The sequence below is a fragment of the Mucor mucedo genome (assembly GCF_025094135.1).
Source record: "Mucor mucedo strain NRRL 3635 chromosome Unknown EV154scaffold_268, whole genome shotgun sequence".
Lineage (NCBI taxonomy): Eukaryota > Fungi > Mucoromycota > Mucoromycetes > Mucorales > Mucoraceae > Mucor > Mucor mucedo.
The window spans coordinates 2,429-24,737 of NW_026252552.1; the positions used below are offsets into that span (position 1 = coordinate 2,429).

Genomic DNA, 22,309 nt, shown 5'->3' on the forward strand with positions numbered 1-22,309 from the left:
TGACAACTGACGAGCAGCTTCAATAGGATCAGGAGTTGATGAAGACTCCTCACCAGAAGTTCGACTATTTCTCGATGTACGGGTAGATCTTGGTGGAGGTGGCGCAGATGAAGGTGGAGGTGGAGGTGGTGCAGATGAAGGTGGAAGTGGAGGTGGTGCAGATGAAGGTGGAGGTGGAGGTTGTGCGGCTGTATATGGAGGTAGAGGTGGAGGTGGTGCCGATGTATATGGAGGTGGAGGTGTGTGTTGAGGACGTCATAGATTATAATAAAAGAATCATCACATTTTACATAATAATGGATGATCATGTATAAATATTCATGGCTCACACTTCGCCCCATCTGTTATCATCAGAACCGTTGGTATCTGTGCACAAGGTGATTTGCCTTGTGACGAGTAAAATATTATAATACCATAAAAGTATAGTACAATCCCATAGGCGGAATATTCGGTTACTGAATATTGCACGTACTAAACTTTCTCATTGGCATTTACGTAATGTCACCTGCGGAGATGAATTTAGATCCTCACGTACTTTTGTCTTTACTTTGTAAGGCAGGAATTACTTCATAACATATTTATTTAAACAGACATTACGTATAACATTATATCATATTCCTCTAACGCGTCACATATATTATCCGAAAGCCAGCTAATCATTTAGTATAAACACCTGTAGTTTTTGCTAGTAGAATTCCCTAATCTAAATTTTCTCGAAATAAAAGATATACATAGTTCTAACAGTATTTTCTTTTGTTACCTTAATTTACATTTTTATCACCATCCCAAACAGTGTGGATGAATGTGGTGGTGGAGGTGTTGCGCCTGTCGATGTTGGTGGTGCTGCGGATGCTGATGTAGGTGTCGGTGTTGGTGTTGGTGGTTCGGTTGTTGGTGTTGAGGTTGGTACGGCTGTTGGTGTTGGTGTGGGTGTTGGTGTTGGTGCTGTTGCTGGTGTTGGTGTTGGTTCTGTTGCTGGTGTTGGTGTTGGTGCTGGTGCTGGTGCTGTTGTTGGTGGGGGAGGTGCGGATGCTGATTCAATAAATGATAGCACTGCAGGTCCTTCGTTGTTGGTACAATCTCTAGCAGGATATCGATCAGCAAATTCTTTCTAAATTACAAGTTGATCAACTTCTGTAGGTCCGAAGTATGTTGTTTGAGGGCCATCGGATCCAATAGCATTTATCAAATTGGCGTCATTAAATCGTCTGTAAGACCGAATACCACTCTCTTCCATGTTGATGCTTTCGTAAATCACTTCAGGTTGGATGCTTGGATCATCCTGAGTAATCTTAGCAATTTCCTCGTAGTACGGCATGTTTGGAACAGTTCCACCAACTCCGGTTTCTCTTGCTGTATTTCTTACTCTGGTAAAACGCTGCTTCATGTCTGCCCATCTGTTTATTTTTATTTCGTCTGAATATACCACCTTCTTCCAATAGTTTAACGTCCAAGAGATATGAATTCTTGCTCACCGGAGTCTTTTTTATCTGTTAAGTTTCTTGATAAATGACTTTTTTTTCTTGCACATGGATTTAAGATCCCATGATCTCATCGGTAATGGCGTAGATGAGTAGCTTAAATGATAGCCAATAGTGCCCAGGTACTTCTGGACATCTTTTGAGTTTGCCAATTAGTTACTCGCCTGAACTGAATCCAATCGAACAGTTTTGGTCAGTTTGTAAGAGTAAACTTATAAGGGTAAAGCTGTTGGATGAAGAGACCTTGACAATGAGAATTAGAGATGTAACAATGTACTTATCAGTAACCTCCAAGGCTTTTTTAGATATTCTAAAAAACAAATTTGATGATTGTCTTGATGGTAACCCCATTTAATAAAATATATTTTCTTTCGTTCATTTCGTTCGTAGACTATGCACGAATTATTTATTAATTTTTGTGCGATTATTTAATTCGTCGTTGGACGAAATTTTTTCTTGAAGATGAACGAATTTTTTTCCGTGAGTACGCGAATATTTTGTGAAATTAGTGTATGGATTGATAGTTTCAATCGCGATATTTTGGAAATTTGATCGATATTGTCATTAACAATATTTTTAAAAAAAGATCGTTATTTCCGCTCTAATTTGTCTGCGATAGTTGTCAATTTTTGATAGCGGATTTATTTTAGGGTGGAGCGCAATTTTCTGGAACATCATCAGCATTTTCGCACCTTCCGCATAGATCGGGACATTTCTTAGCTTAATGACCAGTATATTCCCAATTGAAACACTTGAACTTGGGAATTACTTGAACTTCTGAAACAATTGGGTCTTTTTTGACGATCCGGTTTATTAACATTTATCTCTAATTACGATAAACGATATTTCAACAACGCAGAGTTATTTTCGATAATATTCAACGTCTTCAATTTGTTAAGTACGGCCGTTTCAAACTCAGACTTGACCTTGTGAAGAATTTGAGCGTAGCTGAAAGATCTTTTGTGTAACTCAATTGAGTTTATTAACGAATTACACATCAACAATAAAACATTAGTTCTTTCCATTTTATAATTCTTGGTCGCTATTAGCCTTTTCAGAATAAAGCGCAGGATAAGACAGTTTGACTCAAAAGGGATTAAACGAAGATACAAATCAGAAACTTCGACTTTATAGTGACGTGACCCGTTAGAATACACGATAGAAATCATAAATTAATTCAAGCTACAGCCTGAAACCCCTCGAAAATAATCTCTCATCAACATCATACGATCAGAGACTGTCAATTCCCGGTCAACATTACAACCTTGAGACTAGAAGAATTGTTTCGAGTGTTTTGCATGGAGAACAACTTTAAAGTAAGCCAAAAGTGATACTGTTAGAACTTGGATACCCCTTTATTACGGACAAAAAGTCTAAATTAATTAAAAAACGTATTCATGGTCTATAAGAAAAAATTATGGACATTTATATAAAGTACTGGGATAGTTCTTGGAGGACTATTAAGCGCCTTATTGAATCATAATGTAATGAAGTGGTATTAGTAAATAATGAACATGTCATTAAATTCAACCCTTTTACATTGAGTATATAAATATTAGTCAGATGGATCAATAATTATAACATCAAATGACAAGAGTTATATTTGTGCTTAAGATCTAATAATATTCCATAGTCCAGAACCATTCGATTGTATTGCTTTTTGCAGAATACATATATACTCCCACTGCGTAGTGCCCTGTGAATAGACTCCAACGGTAGGATGAGATTAAGCGGGGTAATGTTTGATTCATGATTAACTTTTATATTATTATCCATCCTCAATGTGATCTGACAATTAACGTTTTTACTATATAAATGATATCCTCAACACCGACTACTCTGATTGCCGACACATGATTGAAAGATTTCTTATTTGACCCTCCATCTCGTTTCAGAACCAAAGCTGCAACACTAGTTTTAACCTCTTCGTGTGACCCGTGAGCTATTTTTCTGTCATCGTCCAAACATTGTTCTGCCCATTTTAATTGCTTCACTACCTCTTCTAAAACATTGAAAGTGGTACGTGCAGCATGGTTAAATGGATCATTTAATTTTCGATTGCAGAATCTTCCAAATTCTGGAGTGAGAGCTCTCATTATTTCGCTTGATGGATCGCTCTCCACACGCAGGACCAGCACGTTGGAATAGGTAACGCTTAGCCACCAGGTAATCCAAAGGTTTTTCAGATACTATTTGTTTTCGCTCCTCATATACTCTTGTACAGACTTCGTATTCCGTTTCAGTTACATATTGCGTTTTAAATTGCAACAGAAGACCTTCTTCTTGTTCGTCTTCAAACGCTAACTTGTCAAACGCCTCCAAATCGTGCATCAAATGATTCGTAACCCAGCGCTCTGAATAACCGGATAAACAGAGAAGAAAGTCTCCTTTTTTCGATCATCAGCTCTCCAATTGTTCCATTTCGCAGCTTTGTTAAAGTGTTTGATGAACTTTAGGGGATCTTGTGAGCTACCAGCACCCGAGAAATTTGGCTCTTTACTATTATTACTTTCACCGGCGGATAAAGTGATATCCTTGTCGGTTTTTTGTCCACAGTTAATACGAACATGTTGCTTAAGTACTACTTCTTGTTTCTTGAATACGTTGATTTCTGCACTTATAGGAAATTACACGATTTGTTTTTTTGGTGTTATAATTACCTATAATTTATTAAACCATTGGATGTTCAGATATCTTCGTTTTTGATTTAAAACGGCCCAGCTACTCCACCACATGTTGTAACGGGACTATAATTACCTATTGGCTGAATGAATCGAACTATCGGAGTACCCTCTTGACCATAATCTACTCTACAACTGACAAGGAAAGTATTTACAAACGTTGAAATTGGTGTGTAAGAGCGTCCCTAGCTGTTTGCTAAATTTGCTAAATTTATTAAATTTGACTTTTGTTTTAACAAAATCAAACTCCAGCCGTTTTTTTAAAAAAAAAGCTAAATTTGTAAACGATCAATTTTTTTCTGACTTTTTTTTTAATTTTTTTGCTCCTTTTCCGATAAATTTTTAAAATAACAATGTCGAATCAACAACAACAACAACAACAAAAGCAAAAGGAAAACGAACAGCCAAAGGGTATTAAGGGTGCCCGTGGCAATAACTGGACCTTCGAAGAAGACACCCAGTTGTGTAAATCTTGGGTTGAAGTCTCGACCAACCCAATTAAGGGCAACGACCAGAAGTCTTGAATTTTGGAAGGCTGTCGAAGAAGACTTTGCGATTAACTTCATCAAGGTCTACAAAATTCCTGTTACTGAGAGAGCAGAAAACTCTCAACAGAACAGATTCACGACAATTGCTTCTGCTGTCAACAAGTTTTGTGGGTCCTTCGAAACTTGTATCAGAGGCCCTGCCCCTAGTGGACCTGATCCCTCTGATGCGGCATATAACACAACTGACATATGTAAAGACTGACATGAAATGTTTGAAACAGAAGGTTATCAGAGCCACTGAGATGTACAAGGCGTCCGAGACGAAGGATAAGAAGATCTTTACTTTCTTGCATTGCTGGAAGGTCTTACGAATGAGTGAAAAGTGGAGGAGTCGTGTAGAAGCCACCCGATTCATGGTGAAGGCGAAGACAAACAGGGTTGCCATGAGTGTTTTGGTCGAGGACTATGCCGAGGTACAGGCTCGTCCTATGTGACGCAAGAGGGCTAAGGCCATGACAAAGAACATTGTTGACGAGGATGATGAGATCCGCAACACTTTGAACGAGTTTGTTGAGGTCACCAACAGGAAGATCGACTTCGCGGAAAAAGAGAAAATGTTTTTCTGTGACCAGAGCTACCTGATGATAAATCTGTCAACCATCTCCTTCTTTCCCTACTGGGATTATGAGCAGGAGAAGCAGTTGAGCATCCTGGAAGGTCTGAAGGCGGCTGATTTGGCGAGGGCAGAGTCCCATCCATTATCCATCATCGAAACCATTGATGATGGTCAACACTCTTTGGTCGCTGAAGATGGACCAATGTTGGTTGGAGATGAGGAACCAGTTTTGGTTGAAGATGAGGAATCGGTTTTGGTCGAAGATGATTAAACATAAAAGTTGGTTTTCTTTTTTTAAAACAAATAGTTTATTTGGGGTTTTATATATTTTAAGGGATCTACATGTCTCCTCGTCTTTGCCATAAATGTCCAATAAGATCGAATTGAAGCTGATCGTATGTATCAGCATCTCTGATCTCAAAAAAATTGGCAACGAACTCACCGAATGACACATTCTGACGACACGATGGAGGAGGAGAGGAATGGGCTTTCTAAGAAAGAGGAAGATCTAATCCACGCGCATCCTCCACAATCATATTATGGAAAATTATGCATGCTTCCATGGTTGCAGGTAAATCCTGGTCCTTGAACAGGCGCGAGGGTGTTTGGAGAATGGCAAAACCTGCCCATAAGACACCGAAAGCCCGTTCTACATTATCTTTAACCGCCTCTTATGTCTTTGCGAAGTTCTACCATATAACACGTTAAATCAAAGTAAACATACTAATCCCACTTTCCATGGCTTACCTTTATCTTTTCGGGCTGTGGATTTGGCAAGCTTTTGACAAGTGTAGCATAACTTGAGTATATGCCATCTGCCAAATAGTAACCCTTGTCATAGGTATTGCCATTGACCGTGAACTTGATTTCAGGCGTATCACCTTTGGTCAGGCTTGCAAAAATTGGGGAACCGGTGGAGAACATTGATGTCGTTGAGGGCACCAGGAAGACCAAAAAAGGAATGCCAAATCCAAAGGTCCTGAGAAGCTACAGCCTCCAAAATAATGCAATATCGACCACTTTTACCAGTAAACTGCCCATAATCAGCAGTTCGGCAGTTCTTCCATCGCCAATGCATGCAATCCACGGATCCAAGCATACCAGGGAAGCCTCTCTCTTCATTGATCGCCAACAAACAATCCACATCGTCTCGCGTAGGAGCTCTCATACACTCCTCCTTAAACAAAGCCACAACTGCATGTCGGAATCTTTTTAAGGATTTTTGGGCTGTTGTTTCGGCTATGCAAAAATCTCGTCAACTGCGTCTGATCCTACTCCATAAGCCAGTTGACGTATGGCTGCTGTTACTTTCTGGATTGGCGTAAAGCCTATGACGTTGGCCACATCATACTTTTGCTCAAAGTAACTATTATGAGCCGTCACTGCTTCGGTGATTTGAAAGCAGAGAATTTTCCTCATTTTGTATCTTCTACAAAAACCAGCGTCGGAATATACTGGATTTTCCGAAAAGTAATCGTTCATGAGCCTTTCAAGTCCTACTGTACGTCCTCTCTTGACAACTCGACGTTTTTTGATAACACGAGGCTTTTGGTTTTTGTCTTTTTTCAAAACCCTTAAAAAACCTTTCATAGCAGTAAGATGCATTTTATAATCCTCTGCAGGGTCATTGCCAAATAGTCTTTCGAAAGTCGACATTGCAGACATTGTGTCAATAAAAGTGAAAAAAAGTGAAAAAAAAAATTATATGACAGCCACCGAAATTTAACTTTGTTTTTAATAAACGATTGTGGAAATTTCAAAATCATAAAACTGTCCATAAAAAAAAAACAAATTTATAAAAAAAGTTAGCAAACCGCTGGGGATGCTCTACAGTAAAAAGACTTATATTTTATTTATCTTGAATTTTTGTATTTGATTTTCTGAAACTATTTATATGATCATATTTTAATATGAGAATGGTGTCGTTTGATTATCAGAGGCTTTTCTACGGTTTACTACTGGCTGTAATACCCATTGGATCCCTTTATGCACTTATGTCACTCATCATGAACTTACCACATAGTTTGAAAATCAGACTTTCAAGTTCTCGAAATGTCCGTTTTAACGAAAATTGTCCATCATAGAAAAGATGCATTGTAGCAATATACCTTCCACATAGATAAGACAGTTATGAGCGTAATCTTGAGCATAAAAGTTAAAAACAATAAGATAGATAGCTTTAGCATTTATAAATGGAATAAGAGAAAATAACTTGCGAAGTGAAAAAGTTAAAGAAACGAAAAGAAAGAGATAAAAAAAAAACGAAAAGAAAAAGAACCTGCTGAGAATAGCTGTATTTCAGAACTCTGGTCTAAACTTTTGCATATAAACAAACAAGTCAAAAAAAAAATATGTCCATCTCTTTTATTTCCTGAATTATGAATACTAAGCCGAAACCTCCTTTCCTTGTGATTTCAATGAATGTTGTAAGCGCTTCGAGCATCCAAGCGACCTTACATTTTATAACAAATCACATGAAATTATGGAAGCCGTTACTTTCAACGCACCCATTATCCCAAGCAACGCGGCATCTATGCAAGTGATTGAACCAGAGGTTACTGCAGTACCTCAACCGATTACAACTGTCGTATTTCGGACGATTCACTTAAGAATAATTAAGTAAATCATTTAAATAAATAAACTACGTGATTAAAACAACCTTTGATGTTGCATACCAGCATACGCATGTATACGGCTATACAACGTCTCCTACAACAAGTACATACTTCTATACTAAAGACTGCATGATTGGGCTATATGCCATATACGAATGACAGTTGAATACAGAATGTTATACCACTGAGTTACGTTATCACCGATCGAGAAGAGAAAATTCTCAGATTATATCAAGAATTATAAGAAAGAGAAACTTAATATTAATAGTTCTCTCAATGGATTAGCTACCCAGAGAGAAAATAGAACAGCTTTTAATAAAAATGGTTCATTTACGTATATATTGATATAATTATACTGCTGATAAAGAATATAAAGAAATAGTGTATGAATTAATGGATACCCGTCTTCTACAAACAAATATACAAATATCCATAAGACATTTTATATTTGCGATCGTATTTTATTCATTACAAAGATAATGAATAAAGGATAACTTTTATGTTCTATAGCTAATTACACTTGACAACCAAGTATGCATCTTGTACAACAACCGTTCCATGATCTGATAAATAAGTGTCTCGTTATACTAAAGTTTTATTAAAATACTCATGCTCCCGATCCACTGATATGGGACATCGTTAACTGGAAAAATTTCTAGCGAGTAGTACCCATTTAACCTCAGACGGGAAACAAAGTATAGATCGGTTCCAAAACCAGAAAGGTTGACTCATCATTAAAACTTAGGAGAGTTGTGCAATAAAAAAGAAGATCAATTATTTCATAGCAGCAGAGTTCTTTCAGTCTATTTTTACCTTTAATAAAATATACTTTTATCACATTACTTTTCCATTGTAGTATTTTTTCAAATACCACAGAAGGTGGGTTACCTTTTTAAGAAGAGAATAGAAAGAGAGACGATCACTATAAAATATACATGGTTAGTACACTTCGGAAAAGCGAACTTTTGGGCAATATTTATAGAGAATAAAAACAGGAAATTGAATATAATAATGAGTAATGATAAAGATCGGTCATAGCTTATGTCCATCATGACAAAAGATTCAAAGAGCTGAAAGATGGTGGAAACCAATTGAGTCTGATGGCTGTCTAATTATAGAGCATATTTGTCGCACAAAGTGAAACATGATCATCACATATACATTCCCAATAGGTATAAAAATAATATATGAAGTGCTGCCAAAGGTCCCTACCACAATAAAATGTTAACCGAAATTTGTATCGCACTTATTCAACAGAAACATGTTTTTTTTACATCCACGTCATCTTGACAATCTTCGTTTCAACTTTTGGCTGATGCTTGATATTTTCGAAGTTTAGAATAAAATTCGGAAGGTTCAGTTTGTAGCAGCTAATCACTTGGCAATAAGGAATTCATTCAAAGCCAATCTTTATGACAACCTTATCCCAAAGTATTTGTAGCAGAAATAAATCTAACCCAGTTAATGATCCAATATTGAGTTCAAATTGTTTAAGAGACAAAATAATCATCATTTACATTATGTTTTCCTACGTTTTTATCATAGAAAAACAGAAATGATGAGAGAAAAATGTAAACATTGGAAGAGTATTAAAAAAAATATTCTACGCTCTGCTTCTTTTTAACTTTAGACTCCTCTACATAAGCCTTCATTACAACAAAACCCGTCACTTGCAGTACGTTATTTTCAGTCAATCTTTCTAACACCTGTGATTCACAAAATTATTAGCTCTTACAATTTGGAAGTTTCATTTTAAAAGTGCCTATCATCAACTACAACCTGGAATTTCATAGGATCATCTAGCGGGAAAGTGTTTCCAAAAAAAAAAATCATAAATTACTTTTTGACTCCCTTTTTCTCCAAAATGGGGTGTTTTTTTTTTTGCTGAGATCATCAACATTTCAAATTCCCTCTTGAATCTTCTTGAAGTGAATCCCCATCAGTAACCCCATTGCATTAGAAGACCCTCGGTAATTCATGTACATGAAGAGTCTGCAAAAGATATTTAGTCTTGAAAAGAATCAACGTGGTAGAGGATGTAGTGTAACTGCAACTGACCCTTCGTTTAGCACCAAGCATTGCATTGCCACCGAGCATTGCATCACCACCAAGCATTGCAATACTACCAAGCATTGCATTACCACCAAGCATTGCATTACCACCAAGCATTGCATTACCACCAAGCATTACATTAACATCGAGCTTTGCACTACCACCTTCCAACGCATTAACCAGAAGCAACTCTAATGGTGTCTTTTTTTCAAGGGCAAGTAAAAGTACTGAATACGGACGATTTTTTAATAATAGGTAATCCGGAAGAATCACTGACGTTGCTATCGTTCCTTTGAAAACAGAACTGCCAATGATAACTTTGTCATTTTTTAGTAATAAAGCCGTGTATGTGTGTCCAAAATAAAATGAAGACAAAACAGATTTTAAAGAAGAGAAATCGGTGTGACGAAATAAAAAGAGCAATTACGGTTTTCTTTATGTTTTCGGTCTTCCTCTTTCTTGGCAGTGTAACTGAGAGTGCTTGTCTCTCCACGTTTCTGTCTTCAATAACAATAATGGTATTCCTGGTCGGTCTTTATCAAAGCGCACTTCGAATCTACCATATGTTATCCCGTTGTTTGACTGACTAATATCACCAATCTTTTATTGCTGCTGATTTATGTGGGAAGATCCAGTCGTCTAATTGGAAAAGAGCCATGACCCTTTTTTTTTCATTAACGCCATTCATCTATTTGGGGCGGCTCTCATACTTACCCTTAAATGCATAGTCCCCATTGATAACAGTTTTTAAAACTAAGCTGTTTGTATACGTAGAACTTACAGAAAGATTGCTTGCATAAGAATAATGGAATAGACAGTGAAAAACTAACCTCAACGAAAAGTATTTTAGATTTTATTTAAAAACAAATGGTGGTAACTAAGTTATCTGGTTAGTTGACATCAATCTACAATGATTTCAGAAAGTGTCTATATTGATTATACGCATATTGGTGCTGCCTAATGTTGGCAGCTTCGATGTCATTACAACCAATATGTTCACAAGTATATACAAATCCTGTCACGCCAGTTGATACTGCTACTGCTGGAAGTGGTGCTGCTTGTTCAACAACTCTTGTTGCTACGGATACTCGTGGTTGCATTGGTTGTAGGCCAATGGTGTATAAGATACTAAGAATTGTTTTTTCTTGTTCGAATGCTGGTGTCTGTAGGCCATAATAAAACAATCGATCACGACATTCGTCCATCAACGTTTTCCATTGATTGAAATCTTGAGATCGGACAAACAATCGATAGTTGATGCCTTCCATAAACTCGGCTTCCATCATATTCAGGCTGCTTAATCTCATACCACTTACATCCGACCATGTTGTATTTACAAAGGTAATATCGTCCAAGAATTTACACGCTATAAATTAAGCCGACAGTTTAATAAAATTACTTTTTTTAATGGTTTCCAGAGATTTATGTTTTACCAAGTAATAAAGAAACCACGAATATACGATACTCGGATCCTTCTGATCCTTCCATTGCTGGATTCATTTGTAACAATAAAGCTACGTATTTCAGACAAAGATAAATAGCCGAATCATGAATAGACATGGTTTTAAAAATCTACAAAAAACGAGAGTAAGACTTCTTTTTTGCTGCGCATACAAATATTTGGAACATACATATAAGCAAAAGCGCTGAAACGAATACAACGATCTATTACTTTGCGAAAAGGAGTTCATATACTCTCCCGAACTTGTTCTGTTTACCATTCTACGGCCGTGCCACATTACATACACCATGTACGATGCGAATTTCGCAAGTTGTTCGATACTTTGATAGCCAGCGAACTGTTCGTTGAGAGTGTCTGGGAAGCTATATAAATGATTGTTTGGATTCATTTTTTTGCTATAGGAAAAAACGAGGTTTGGTTTTTAGCTTTTTTTTCTGGGAAAAGGGCGAACGTTTTATGCGTAACGCGTTATCTTAAAAAAAAATAAAAAAAAATAAAAAAAAATAAAAAAAAATAAAAAAAAGGGAGAAAAAGCCACGGAGCAAACTTTTTTTTCTAAATCGCCCTTTATACCAAAAATAAATAGGTAGTCACGTGTCACGTGGTTTATGCACGTGTGCCTCTTTATAAGAACGCACTGTCTAAAAAAGAATAAGAAGTAGAGTTAAAGAAGACGACATATGTGTGTTATTTTGAGTACGAAAAGGATAATGTAAAAACTATTTCTCTTGTGTTATTGGTAGTAAATGTGGGAAATCGGTGTCTTTATTATTTCTTAATTGAATCAGATTGAAAAGAGTACTTTATGTATATCTTTCACATGCAGTTCCATATCGTTTGGGTTGTTTGAAAATGTCATCCTTTTCTTGTAAGTTTTACTTTAAAGTCTGTCTATCTTTTTCATTGATCTTTAATAATAGATTAGAGCCTCTGTATCATTAATAATTTGGTTTGAGGCATAGCAGACGGACTCACATTATAGTTCTAAAGGGAGGACACTCTTGTTTTGCTAACATCTTTTCTTTATTAATTCGAAATTCAGAAGAAAAACAATCTGATACTTGGGATAAATACAGAACAGTCTCCATACCTACACAAAAACAATTAGCTAAAGTGTAAACATATCATAGTGTGGGATAAAGGCCTGGGACTACAAGCTTCTTCTCTCTTTCCAATAATACGACAACTTTAAAACTATGCTTCGAACTTAAATAACAATTTCGCTGCATATCGTTGGATGTTCGTGTTATGTGTCTAGGAAAAACCGTAGATACTTCACAAATTATAATGACATATTGGTGGATATCCTCTGTTCATCCTACAGTAGGTACCAAAGATAAACATAGATGGCCAAAAACCACGAGTTGATATGTTCTCAAGTTTTTCACATGCAATAATGCCCTTAGTGGACTCTACGGTGACCGCTTTGATTTTTTTGGGCCTACTTAAAGAAGGAGAAGCAGGGGTGGTTGCTTAATATACGAATTATCAAATAAAATAAACTGTGCGTTCTGAACCTGTGCATTAACTGGTATCGTTCGTGTATTAAGCTAACATAAAATTAGTGAAGTAGTGAAGGCGAAAGTAATAGCAAATTATAGGAGGCTTAGCAAACAAATGTGACTTATGAGTTTCATAGGTAACCGCCGAGAAAAACAGAGGAGAAGATTGGTTACAAATGATCAAGTTTTTATTAATTTGGCTAACCAGCCCGTTTGTCTTTAGAAGCAAGAATGACCAAACGTAGCAATTTGGTAGTAATCTTGATCTGTTTGTCATGAATCGGATAAATATTAAAAGGAAATGAAAATCCCGTAATAGGGAGATATACAAGAGTTTCTGTGTTAGCTGCAACTGGTTTATCAACAGCGTTTCATCAAAACCACGTATAACGTGAATAGCTGGTTACAAAATAGTAACCACGGAGTGAAGGATAGAACCCTCTTATTTCGGGGAGCGACGAAAATATTGATAGCGTGCCTCCAGTTTTAAACAGCGATTTTTTTGTATTTTTTAAAGGCCTAAAACGTTTCAAAATCAACCGATATATCAATGCGAATAAAAAGATATTATATAAAGAATCTTTATAAACTATATCTTTTGAATAAAAACATACTTTTGCTGCAGTAAAAAAGCTGTAGGACATCAAAGTTGATCACTTTTTAAAAAATTAAGCGAGGACGTACAAGTGGGAGCTGGAGATTTCAGATTCTACTATGCACACCCCACTAAGTTCGCTCTCTGTTCGATGTTGTAACGGGATTCTACTTACCTATTGGCTTAATAAATCAAACTATCTGAGCACCTTCTTGACTATAATCTACTCTCCAACTAACAAGGAAAGTATTGATAAACGTAGAAATTGGGGTGTAAGAGGACTTATATTTTATTTATTTTGAACTTGGTTAATTTATATTTGATTTTCTGAAACTATTTGTATGATTATATTTTAATATGGGGATGGTGTGGTTTGATTGGCAGAGGCTCTTCTACGCTTTGTTACTGGCTGTGGTACCCATTGGATGGCTTGAGTTACATATCTCAGTCACCGTGACCTCACCACATCGTGTAAATGTCGGACATAAAAAATGGCCTTATTCCTATTGATAAATGTGACAAAAATGTTTTCCCCTTCAAAACCCAGTCTCATTGGAATCCACAACAGGGCTGGTCTTCTAAATGCTTATGGTTTTCCAAAAATAAATCCTATGAAATTTTTAGTTACATAAAACAAAAGAGAAAACTATGTGCAATAATATCTCATGATTCCTATTGTTGACTTATAAGAAAAAATTGAAGTATTTAAGACTTCTATCATTTTCGGTCGTCACACTACCCTGGCTGTGATTTTGTCGAGCATGTAATACTGCCCCTGATACATACTCCTTTTTGGGTAAGCCGACTTGACATATTTTTAAAGTTTTATGGTTTTTTAATAAATCTTGTACAAATTATTAAAATATAAATTTAGATAGCTAAATGTCATTCAATCATGTCTTAAGGTTCGCTATATTACTTTATATGAAAATAAATGCTGAGAGTCTTTCCATTGTTGCCTCCTAAAATCAAACGGGGACAATTTTACGCGTCTGATAAATGTTAAATGATCCTTTTTATTCTTTTTGTAATTTTTTTTTTATAACATGCTCAGACCTAACAAAACACAAAAGGCAATTAGAAACAGACTTAGAAGAGAAGACGGATGCATTCAATCAGCCGAGGCGGTACTCCAGGAATGGGAAACAGCGCAATTAAATCCCGATCAACTAGTGGAACAAGCCCAAGTTGTTAGAGCTGAGGCGAGTTGTCTTGATGTTATTTCAGATAGCAATACAGAAATAACCGAAAGACCTATTACGTACACCTGTACTTCCAGAACAACAAAAGGAGAAAGAATGCCGAGAATGCAAACATTGATTCAGCACATGCACCTCAGTGTTTTGGATATACTGTTGTAAAAATTGTGGAAACGCCGCAATAAAAAAAGTTCATTCCGCACGCCGGAAAAAGAAATCGAAGGGATCAAAAACATTATGCCTGCTGTCATGGCTCTTATTGCACCTTTAACGGGTAAGAAGAAGGACAATTACGATCGTGCATCAAACAACAAATCTAGAAACTTATCTGTGTACGAATATCGTACAAATCGTTTGGTGGAAAAAAATAAAGGATTAGTTTCTGAAGAAGCAGCCAAAATGTTATGGCCCCAAAAATTCAAATGAATAACGTGGGATGAAATTTGTTAAGTGGCAAAGCAGTTTATTGATCAATGTAAAGTCTGTGATCACTCCCGAGGCGCCCATGTAAAAAGGGTATCACTTTTAAGATACTCGGATGTCAAGATAGCCGTTTTGGAAGAAATTAGACAGAGGAAACCAGTTCTTCGTACTTGGATTATCATCAACAAGAACATCAACAACCAAATCATTCCTTCTGTTCCAGGTCTGGCAGAGGATGACTTAAGTATAACAAAAATTTCCCGTTATTTAAACGAATGGGGATACTCACACCGAAAAAATAAAAAGACTATTTTTTCGACGGCCATAAGAAAGTGGATGTGATCAGCTACCGAGAGGAATGGTCTAAAAGAATGGTCGAATACATGAAAAGATCAGAATGTTATGCTGGTAACAATGAGGAGGAAATTCTTGAGCATGTTCTGGATGAAGGTATAAAGCAAGTTGGGTTGGTTACGCACAATGAATCCACATTTTACACAAGTAATGGTAGTGATGATCTATGGTTACAAGAAGATGAGAACAACATCAGAAAGAAGTTCCCAGGATGAACAATAATGCTCAGTGAATACTAGTATCCTTGCAATGAAACCATTAAAAGTGCTGGTTCGACTTCAAGAAGATTGTTTTTTAAAGCGGGTGTGGGCAGAGAAGGGTACTGGAAGTAAACTGACATGTTCAAGCAGCTTCAAGACGATGAAATCCTTTGTTTGAGCCAGTCCATCTTGGTTATCAAGCTGTCTTTATCTTTGACAACAGTCCCAATTAAAATACATTCGGTTATGATGATATTGTTGCATGGCGTATGTGATTTTATTAGAGGTCCTACAAAGACACGGAAAAGTCTAAGTTCAAAGTCACGACTATGGTTCTAACCAATGGCACCCGCTAGGATCACTCATTGTGTATACCAAGATGACCAGTGTCACCATCAGACTGGGATATGTCATAAAGACAAAGGAAATACGATAGTTTAAAGGAATTCGAAAGATTTTGGAGAAAAGAGGCCAATTGCTTGGTCTTGATCTGGGAGACAATGGTCGGAAAATGCTCTCTAAGTGGAAGGATTCAGGCCACAGATCAATTTGTTGTGCTCGTCACATCCTTGAAAGTACACCTGACTTTCTGGCGCAAAAGTCCTCTTCGCAACAAGCAGTTCTTGACGGAGGTCACATTATTGAGTCGTGTCCAAAATATCATTTTGAATGCAGCTGGATAGAAATCTACTGGGATTCCGCCAAAAGGGAAGCACGTTTGATAATTGCTTACACTTTCAAGTCTCTTGATGATAACTAATGAAACTATTTGGATAACGCGTTGAATGTAGTTCACATAAAAAGATTTTTTCAAAGATCTATGAACTACATTGAAGCATTCAGTAGCTGTAATGACGGTAGAGATGTCTTGCAGGAAGCAAATAAATTTGTCAGCAAGTCTTATTAATCTCACAGAAACGCTAGACTTGATACCGGATTACTGACTTAGCATAAAAAATAGTACGATGAGCATGCTCACAATTAGTCAGACCGATTAAGAATGAACATTCAGATGCATGTCTAACTAGGGAATCTAGAAAGAAAAAAAAAAAAAAAAAAAAAAAAAGCCCCCGATGCCGTTGTTTCGATTTCAAAAAAAATTGAAACAAAATCCAAAAAATCGCTATTTAAAACTGGAGGCACGTTACTAACAATTTAAGAAAAATAGCATCTTCATTTTATCCTTATACTACTATATACCACACACATATCTCTTCTTCATTACATCTCCTTCTTTCTTTTTTACACCGCGATTGATTGTACAGATACACACGTGCAGGTATCACGTGGGACGTGACAAGTTTATTTTTTGGGTATAAAAGGCGTTGGACACAGAAAATATTTTTCTCTGTGGCTTTTTCTTCCTTTTTTTCGCTTTTTTTTTTAAAAAAATACCACACGTTAAATCTAAAGAGCTCGCTTTTTTTCCTGCAAAAAAAAAATCTATAAAACAACCTCCGTTTTTTTTTATAAAAAAAAAATGATTACCAACCAAGACTTGTATTCTTCGGCCGAACCACTCATCTTCCAGAGAGCTGATTATCAAAATATCGATCAACTTGCCGCATTCGCATCATCAATGATTTATGTAATGTGGCACTGTCGTAAAAGCACGAACCTGACTTGTCCTGGAGGCTATTTGACCTCCTTTTCGTATGGTGGTAAATCCACTTCTTCCTTTCGGTGGTTTTGCTCTTATGTATGTCTGAACAATTTATATGCGCAGCAAAAAAATACTTATTCTTTTTCTTGTAGGTTTTCAAAGCCATGGCCATTAGTGAGTCGGCTGTTTATCTCAGCCTTAAATATGTGGCCTTATTATTACGGCTGAATCCAGCGATGGAAGGATCTGAAGGATCTGAATATCGAGTATTCGTTGTTGCATTGATACTGGGTAAATAATATTTTGTGGAAATTATTAAAAAGAGAAATTTTATTTAACTGTCTCCTTTATTATAGCTTGTAAATTCCTTGATGACGTTACCTTTGTTAACACTACGTGGTCGGAAGTCAGTGGCATGACGTTAACCAGCCTGAACCAAATGGAAGCCGAGTTTTTGCAAGGTATCAATTATCGATTGTTTATCAAAAGTCAAGATTACAATCAATGGAAAACTTTGGCAGATGAATGTCGTGACAGATTATCTTGTTATGGCTTACCCACGACAACATCCGAACAAGAAAAAACTGTGCTCAGTGTCTTGTACACCATTGGTTTGCGGCCTCTGCAACCACTTGTACCCGTAGCAACAAAACCTGTAGCACCACCACAACCAACACCCGCAGGAGCAGCAGGATATTCGAACCATAGTCGTGATATCTGTTATAATGAAATCGATGCTGCTATAATTAAGCAGTATCAGAATTCTTATATTGTATATCGACACTTCATGCAATCTGCGTCGAATCATGTCAACAGCCGCGACCATCCCATTCAACAGCAGCATCTTGAAGATTACACAGGATGTCACATTACGAATCTTTCAGGATCAACATGGGATCCTTTGTATTATAGTATTTATGGTTCGAATAACAACAACTATAAACAACCTATCCCTTGGCCCAATGCGTAAAAAAATTATTCTCGTGATTTTTTTTTTTAGTTTTACTACTAATTACCAAAAAACCTTTTTTTTTTTCTTTTTAACCTTTTCCTTTTCTTACGTTATAATCCCATATTTTTATCCCCTTTTATTATTATTTCATTTTTATTTTTACTACTTGCGGATCATATAAATATATACATTTTTTAAATCAAAACTAAATTCTTCATTATATGTATTTTATTTCTGCCTGTCTATTGTTGATATGCTTGGAGGTCATCGAATATATTTGTTACAAGTATGTATCAAAAAAGTGGACTATGAACGTACTATTACCAATGGAAACAGTGATTATCGGAACAAAAATAGAAAGGAGGGATTGTCAAATTTGGGAACGTCTTGAGTTAAGACGAAGAATCATACGTCATCCCCAATAGCACAAATCTGTCCATGCACCAGAACCAGAAGAACGTCTGATCTTCAGCGATAAATAATGGGTTATATTAGCCTCCCAAAATACCGAATAACGTATTCTTAGATTCAAACAAAATTTCATGGATGCGAAGCAGGTGGACCATTTTTATTGTTATATGGAAAATATAGAGACGCCTGTAACCCCGGTTACACTGACAGATAAAATTGAGACTTAAAATACAAATGAAAAACTTCATTGACTTTCTTAATTGATCTTCCAGGATACCCTTCTGTTGCATTTGTTTCCTCTTCCTTTTTTAGTTCCACACACACATAATACTTTTATTTTCAAAATAAAATTTTTTTTACTGGCAGCTCTGTTTTCGATGCAGTAAGAGCAACGTCAGTGAACCTTTTGGATAGCCTATTATTGCGTTAACGTCCGTATTCAATACTTTAACTTACCCTTGAAAAAAGACACAATTCATGTTGGTTCTAGTTAATGTGATGCTAGGTGGTAGTGCAATGCCCGATGTAAATGCAATGCTCGCTGGTAGTGCATTGTCCGATGTAATTGCATTGCTCGGTGGGAATGCATTGCTTGGTGGTAAAGCATTGCTCAGTGGTAAAGCATTGCTCACTGGTAAAGCATTGCTCAGTGGTAAAGCATTGCTCACTGGTAATGCATTGCTGGGTGATTAAGGAAGGGTCAATATCAGTTATACTCTGGCATCTAGCGTGTTGATTTCTTCACGACGGAATATTCTTTTGCTGACTTTTCATGTATATAAAGTACTGAATGTCGTCTAGTGCAGTGATGTTAGAGCATCCGCAGCGGTTCACTAAAATATTCACTGAATAAATGGGTCATTTTCCGGTCGGACTAAAAATGTAGTCCCTTTTTTTAATGAGTCTGCAGCGGTCAAAAAATAATTACATTGATTTTTTTCTTTAACTTTTGTAAACATGATTAAGCATAACATGATGGCACAATTCCTTGAGGATGAAGAAAAGCAAAGACAATTGCAATTAGACCGTAATAAAAAAAATTTATTCCAAGCATTTAAAAAGTGAAAAACAGAACGGGTTGTAAAAGAGAAAAAGAGACATATTGACTGGGACATAGAAAGGGAGCAGGAAAGACTCTTTAAGCAACACTTCGCCGAGAATCCTACCTATCCAGACACTTATTTTCGTCGTCGTTTTAGAATGGATAAGGAATTGTTTTTGAGAATACTCGGTGATTTGGAAACAAGGATAAGTATTTTAAGCAGAAGAATGATGCAACTGGGAGATCAAGTATTTCAGGTCTTCTTAAAATGGCTATATCTGTTCGCCAACTTGCTTACGGTGTTCCACCAGACATGTTGAATGATCAATATGGAATGACCGAGTCCACCGGTAGGAATGCCTTGCGACATTTTTCCAAGGCCATTATTCGATTGTACGGGGAGGAATACCTTCGATCACCTACGAATGAAGATGTGGAACGAATACTGAAAGAAAATTCGGAGAGAGGATTTCCTGGTATGCTAGGTTCTTTGGACTGGATGCATTGGGAGTGGAAAAACGGTCCCACTAGCAGGGATGGGATGTACAAGGGCAAGGAAAGGGTACCTACGATCATCCTTGAAGCTGTCGCTTCCAACGATCCCTGGATTTGGCATGCCTTTTTTGGTCTTACTGAATCTTTGAATAACATCAACGTCCTTGACCGCTCTTACCTTTTCCAAGATGTAGCGAACGGTCAAGGACCTGATGTCAATTTTAGTATAAATGGCCATCAATACAATATGGGGTATTACCTCACTGATGGTATTTACCTTCAATATGCTGCGTTTGTCAAAGGGCATAGAAATCCATCCAACGAAAAAGAATCAGTTCGTATCAATAGCAACTATTTTTAAAGCTCTTTTTTAATTTTTTTTTTGACAGGAATTTATCGGTAATGTCGGTAACGTTCGAAAGGATGTTGAGTGTGCATTTGGTATACTTCCGCAACGTTTCAATATCGTTGCTACACCAGCAATGGGTTGGGATAATGACGATATCCAAGAAATCATGATGGCTTTTATCATTTTGCACAATATGATCATTCAATTTCAAAGGGACAAAGAAGAAAAATTGGACAGTATCAGCAATTTGAGAACTAACCCTTTCTCGTACAGTCCCCTTAGAGAATTAGATGGGGGGCTCCCTGAGCAGTTTGTGGAAAAATGGAGAAGCATTATGGATCGTCCTATGCATCTCCAACTTCAAAAGGACCTTGTTGACCATCATTTGATTATGCTAGGAGAATCTTAAATAAACATAAAAGTTTATTGAATCAAATCATATTCAGGATCATCCTTTTTCATAATCGCGATCTGCTGTTGCTGTACACATGATCGACGTTGGGGTCCGTGATGGTTGATGGATCAGTTGTCATGAACTTCCATTCACTTTCCTTTTCGAACTCAAGTCTGAGGCTTTCAGCTCGCAAATTTGCCGCCTCATCGGACTTCTTCTGGATTGCCGTCAATTAATCCATCAAGCATTTGTATTCGTCTTGATTACCGGCAGAAACTGAAGAAGCGGCCTTAGAGACTTTTGCTCTTTTTCTTCCCTCAGGACACTCGCTGCTGCTGCTGCTGCTGCTGCTGGAGTTCTCCAAGGATGCCTTATTGATCCGCTTTGTGGGTTCAGGATTCCACTTGTCAAAAGCACTCAAGTATTCAAAGCACCCCATGAAAACAAATGTTTCATTGTGGTGTGCTTGTTTATAAAGTTTACTTGCCAATGATACCTTAAATTTTGCTCTTAATTAACATAATTAGATACATGTTTTGTTATATTCCACTCACGTTGTAAGCATAGTTTGAACCACTGGCTTTCTTGGTAGTGCTTCGCATATATCTAGAGAATTTCAATGTTTTAGGCTGAATGTATTCAGCCATCTAGTCTTGATACTGACCGGGATTCTATGACATACAAAGTCATCCTCACTTAATGATTCATTGAATTGTTAGCCGGTATCATCCCAAAACACTTTGCCCTTTTTTTCTGTACCAGAAATTGGATCAATGCAATAGGCGGTATATGATCGACAGATCTGCAGGTCCTCCGGCTTAGAGAAATTTTTTCTGACCTCTTTAACAGGTGCTACCGAAGGACGCATATCATTCTGAATAGCTTGGGCATCTCCGGTATTCTTGTCATTTTGGACGTTTTCATGATGACCATCATATTGAATCTCCTTCTCCATTGCAATTGGAGAGGGGCTACGAATGGAGATGGCAGTTTGGGTGTTCATTTGATCTGAAAAGTTTAGAAAAAGAAACGAAAAGAAAAGAACGAAAAATTAATTTTTAATAAAGTGTTCGCAGTACTTCCAGTGACTTCCCCGACATTTCATCTGACATCAACTCTTTTAGTGAAATTTGATGCAACCGCTGCGGACACACTTCACTAAAAATAAGCACTAATTAATGTAGTGACTACTTTTAGTGAACCGCTGCGGATGCTCTTACTTATGTTAATTAAGTTCGAGATGCTTCGAAACAGATGTTGTAATGTTGGAAATCTGGGCAACAATAAAACCATTTCGAGAAAAAGGCGTGTCGGTGGGTCTTATGGGGTATATAATTGCCCGGTTGGAATCATTTTTTTTTATCTATTCTTAAACAAATGAATGTTATTTGATGT

The 22,309-nt window shown here is 36.9% G+C and overlaps 4 protein-coding genes across 4 annotated transcripts; 3 read left to right on the top strand and 1 right to left on the bottom strand.

Annotated features, from left to right (window-relative positions):
- Nucleotides 1-498: 498 nt before the first annotated feature.
- On the top strand, nucleotides 499-1,115 carry EV154DRAFT_488660 (uncharacterized protein; the record flags this gene model as incomplete). The annotated part of the gene is made up of 2 exons (XM_051599165.1): nucleotides 499-550; nucleotides 736-1,115. 2 exons carry the CDS (start codon nucleotides 499-501, stop codon nucleotides 1,113-1,115), a joined length of 432 nt encoding a protein of 143 aa, XP_051450272.1.
- A 9,924-nt stretch (nucleotides 1,116-11,039) lies between these two features.
- On the bottom strand, nucleotides 11,040-11,505 carry EV154DRAFT_394287 (uncharacterized protein; the record flags this gene model as incomplete). Its single annotated transcript, XM_051595161.1, has 2 exons — nucleotides 11,040-11,299; nucleotides 11,367-11,505. Coding segments are annotated over 2 exons (399 nt in total), but the record flags the coding sequence as incomplete, so codon positions are not given.
- A 5,643-nt stretch (nucleotides 11,506-17,148) lies between these two features.
- EV154DRAFT_488663 (uncharacterized protein) lies at nucleotides 17,149-18,241 on the top strand (the record flags this gene model as incomplete). The annotated part of the gene is made up of 3 exons (XM_051599166.1): nucleotides 17,149-17,367; nucleotides 17,424-17,562; nucleotides 17,628-18,241. 3 exons carry the CDS (start codon nucleotides 17,149-17,151, stop codon nucleotides 18,239-18,241), a joined length of 972 nt encoding a protein of 323 aa, XP_051450274.1.
- Nucleotides 18,242-18,476: 235 nt separating this feature from the next.
- On the top strand, nucleotides 18,477-19,327 carry EV154DRAFT_488664 (uncharacterized protein; the record flags this gene model as incomplete). The annotated part of the gene is made up of 3 exons (XM_051599167.1): nucleotides 18,477-18,592; nucleotides 19,001-19,016; nucleotides 19,103-19,327. 3 exons carry the CDS (start codon nucleotides 18,477-18,479, stop codon nucleotides 19,325-19,327), a joined length of 357 nt encoding a protein of 118 aa, XP_051450275.1.
- Between the last annotated feature and the right edge of the window lie 2,982 nt (nucleotides 19,328-22,309).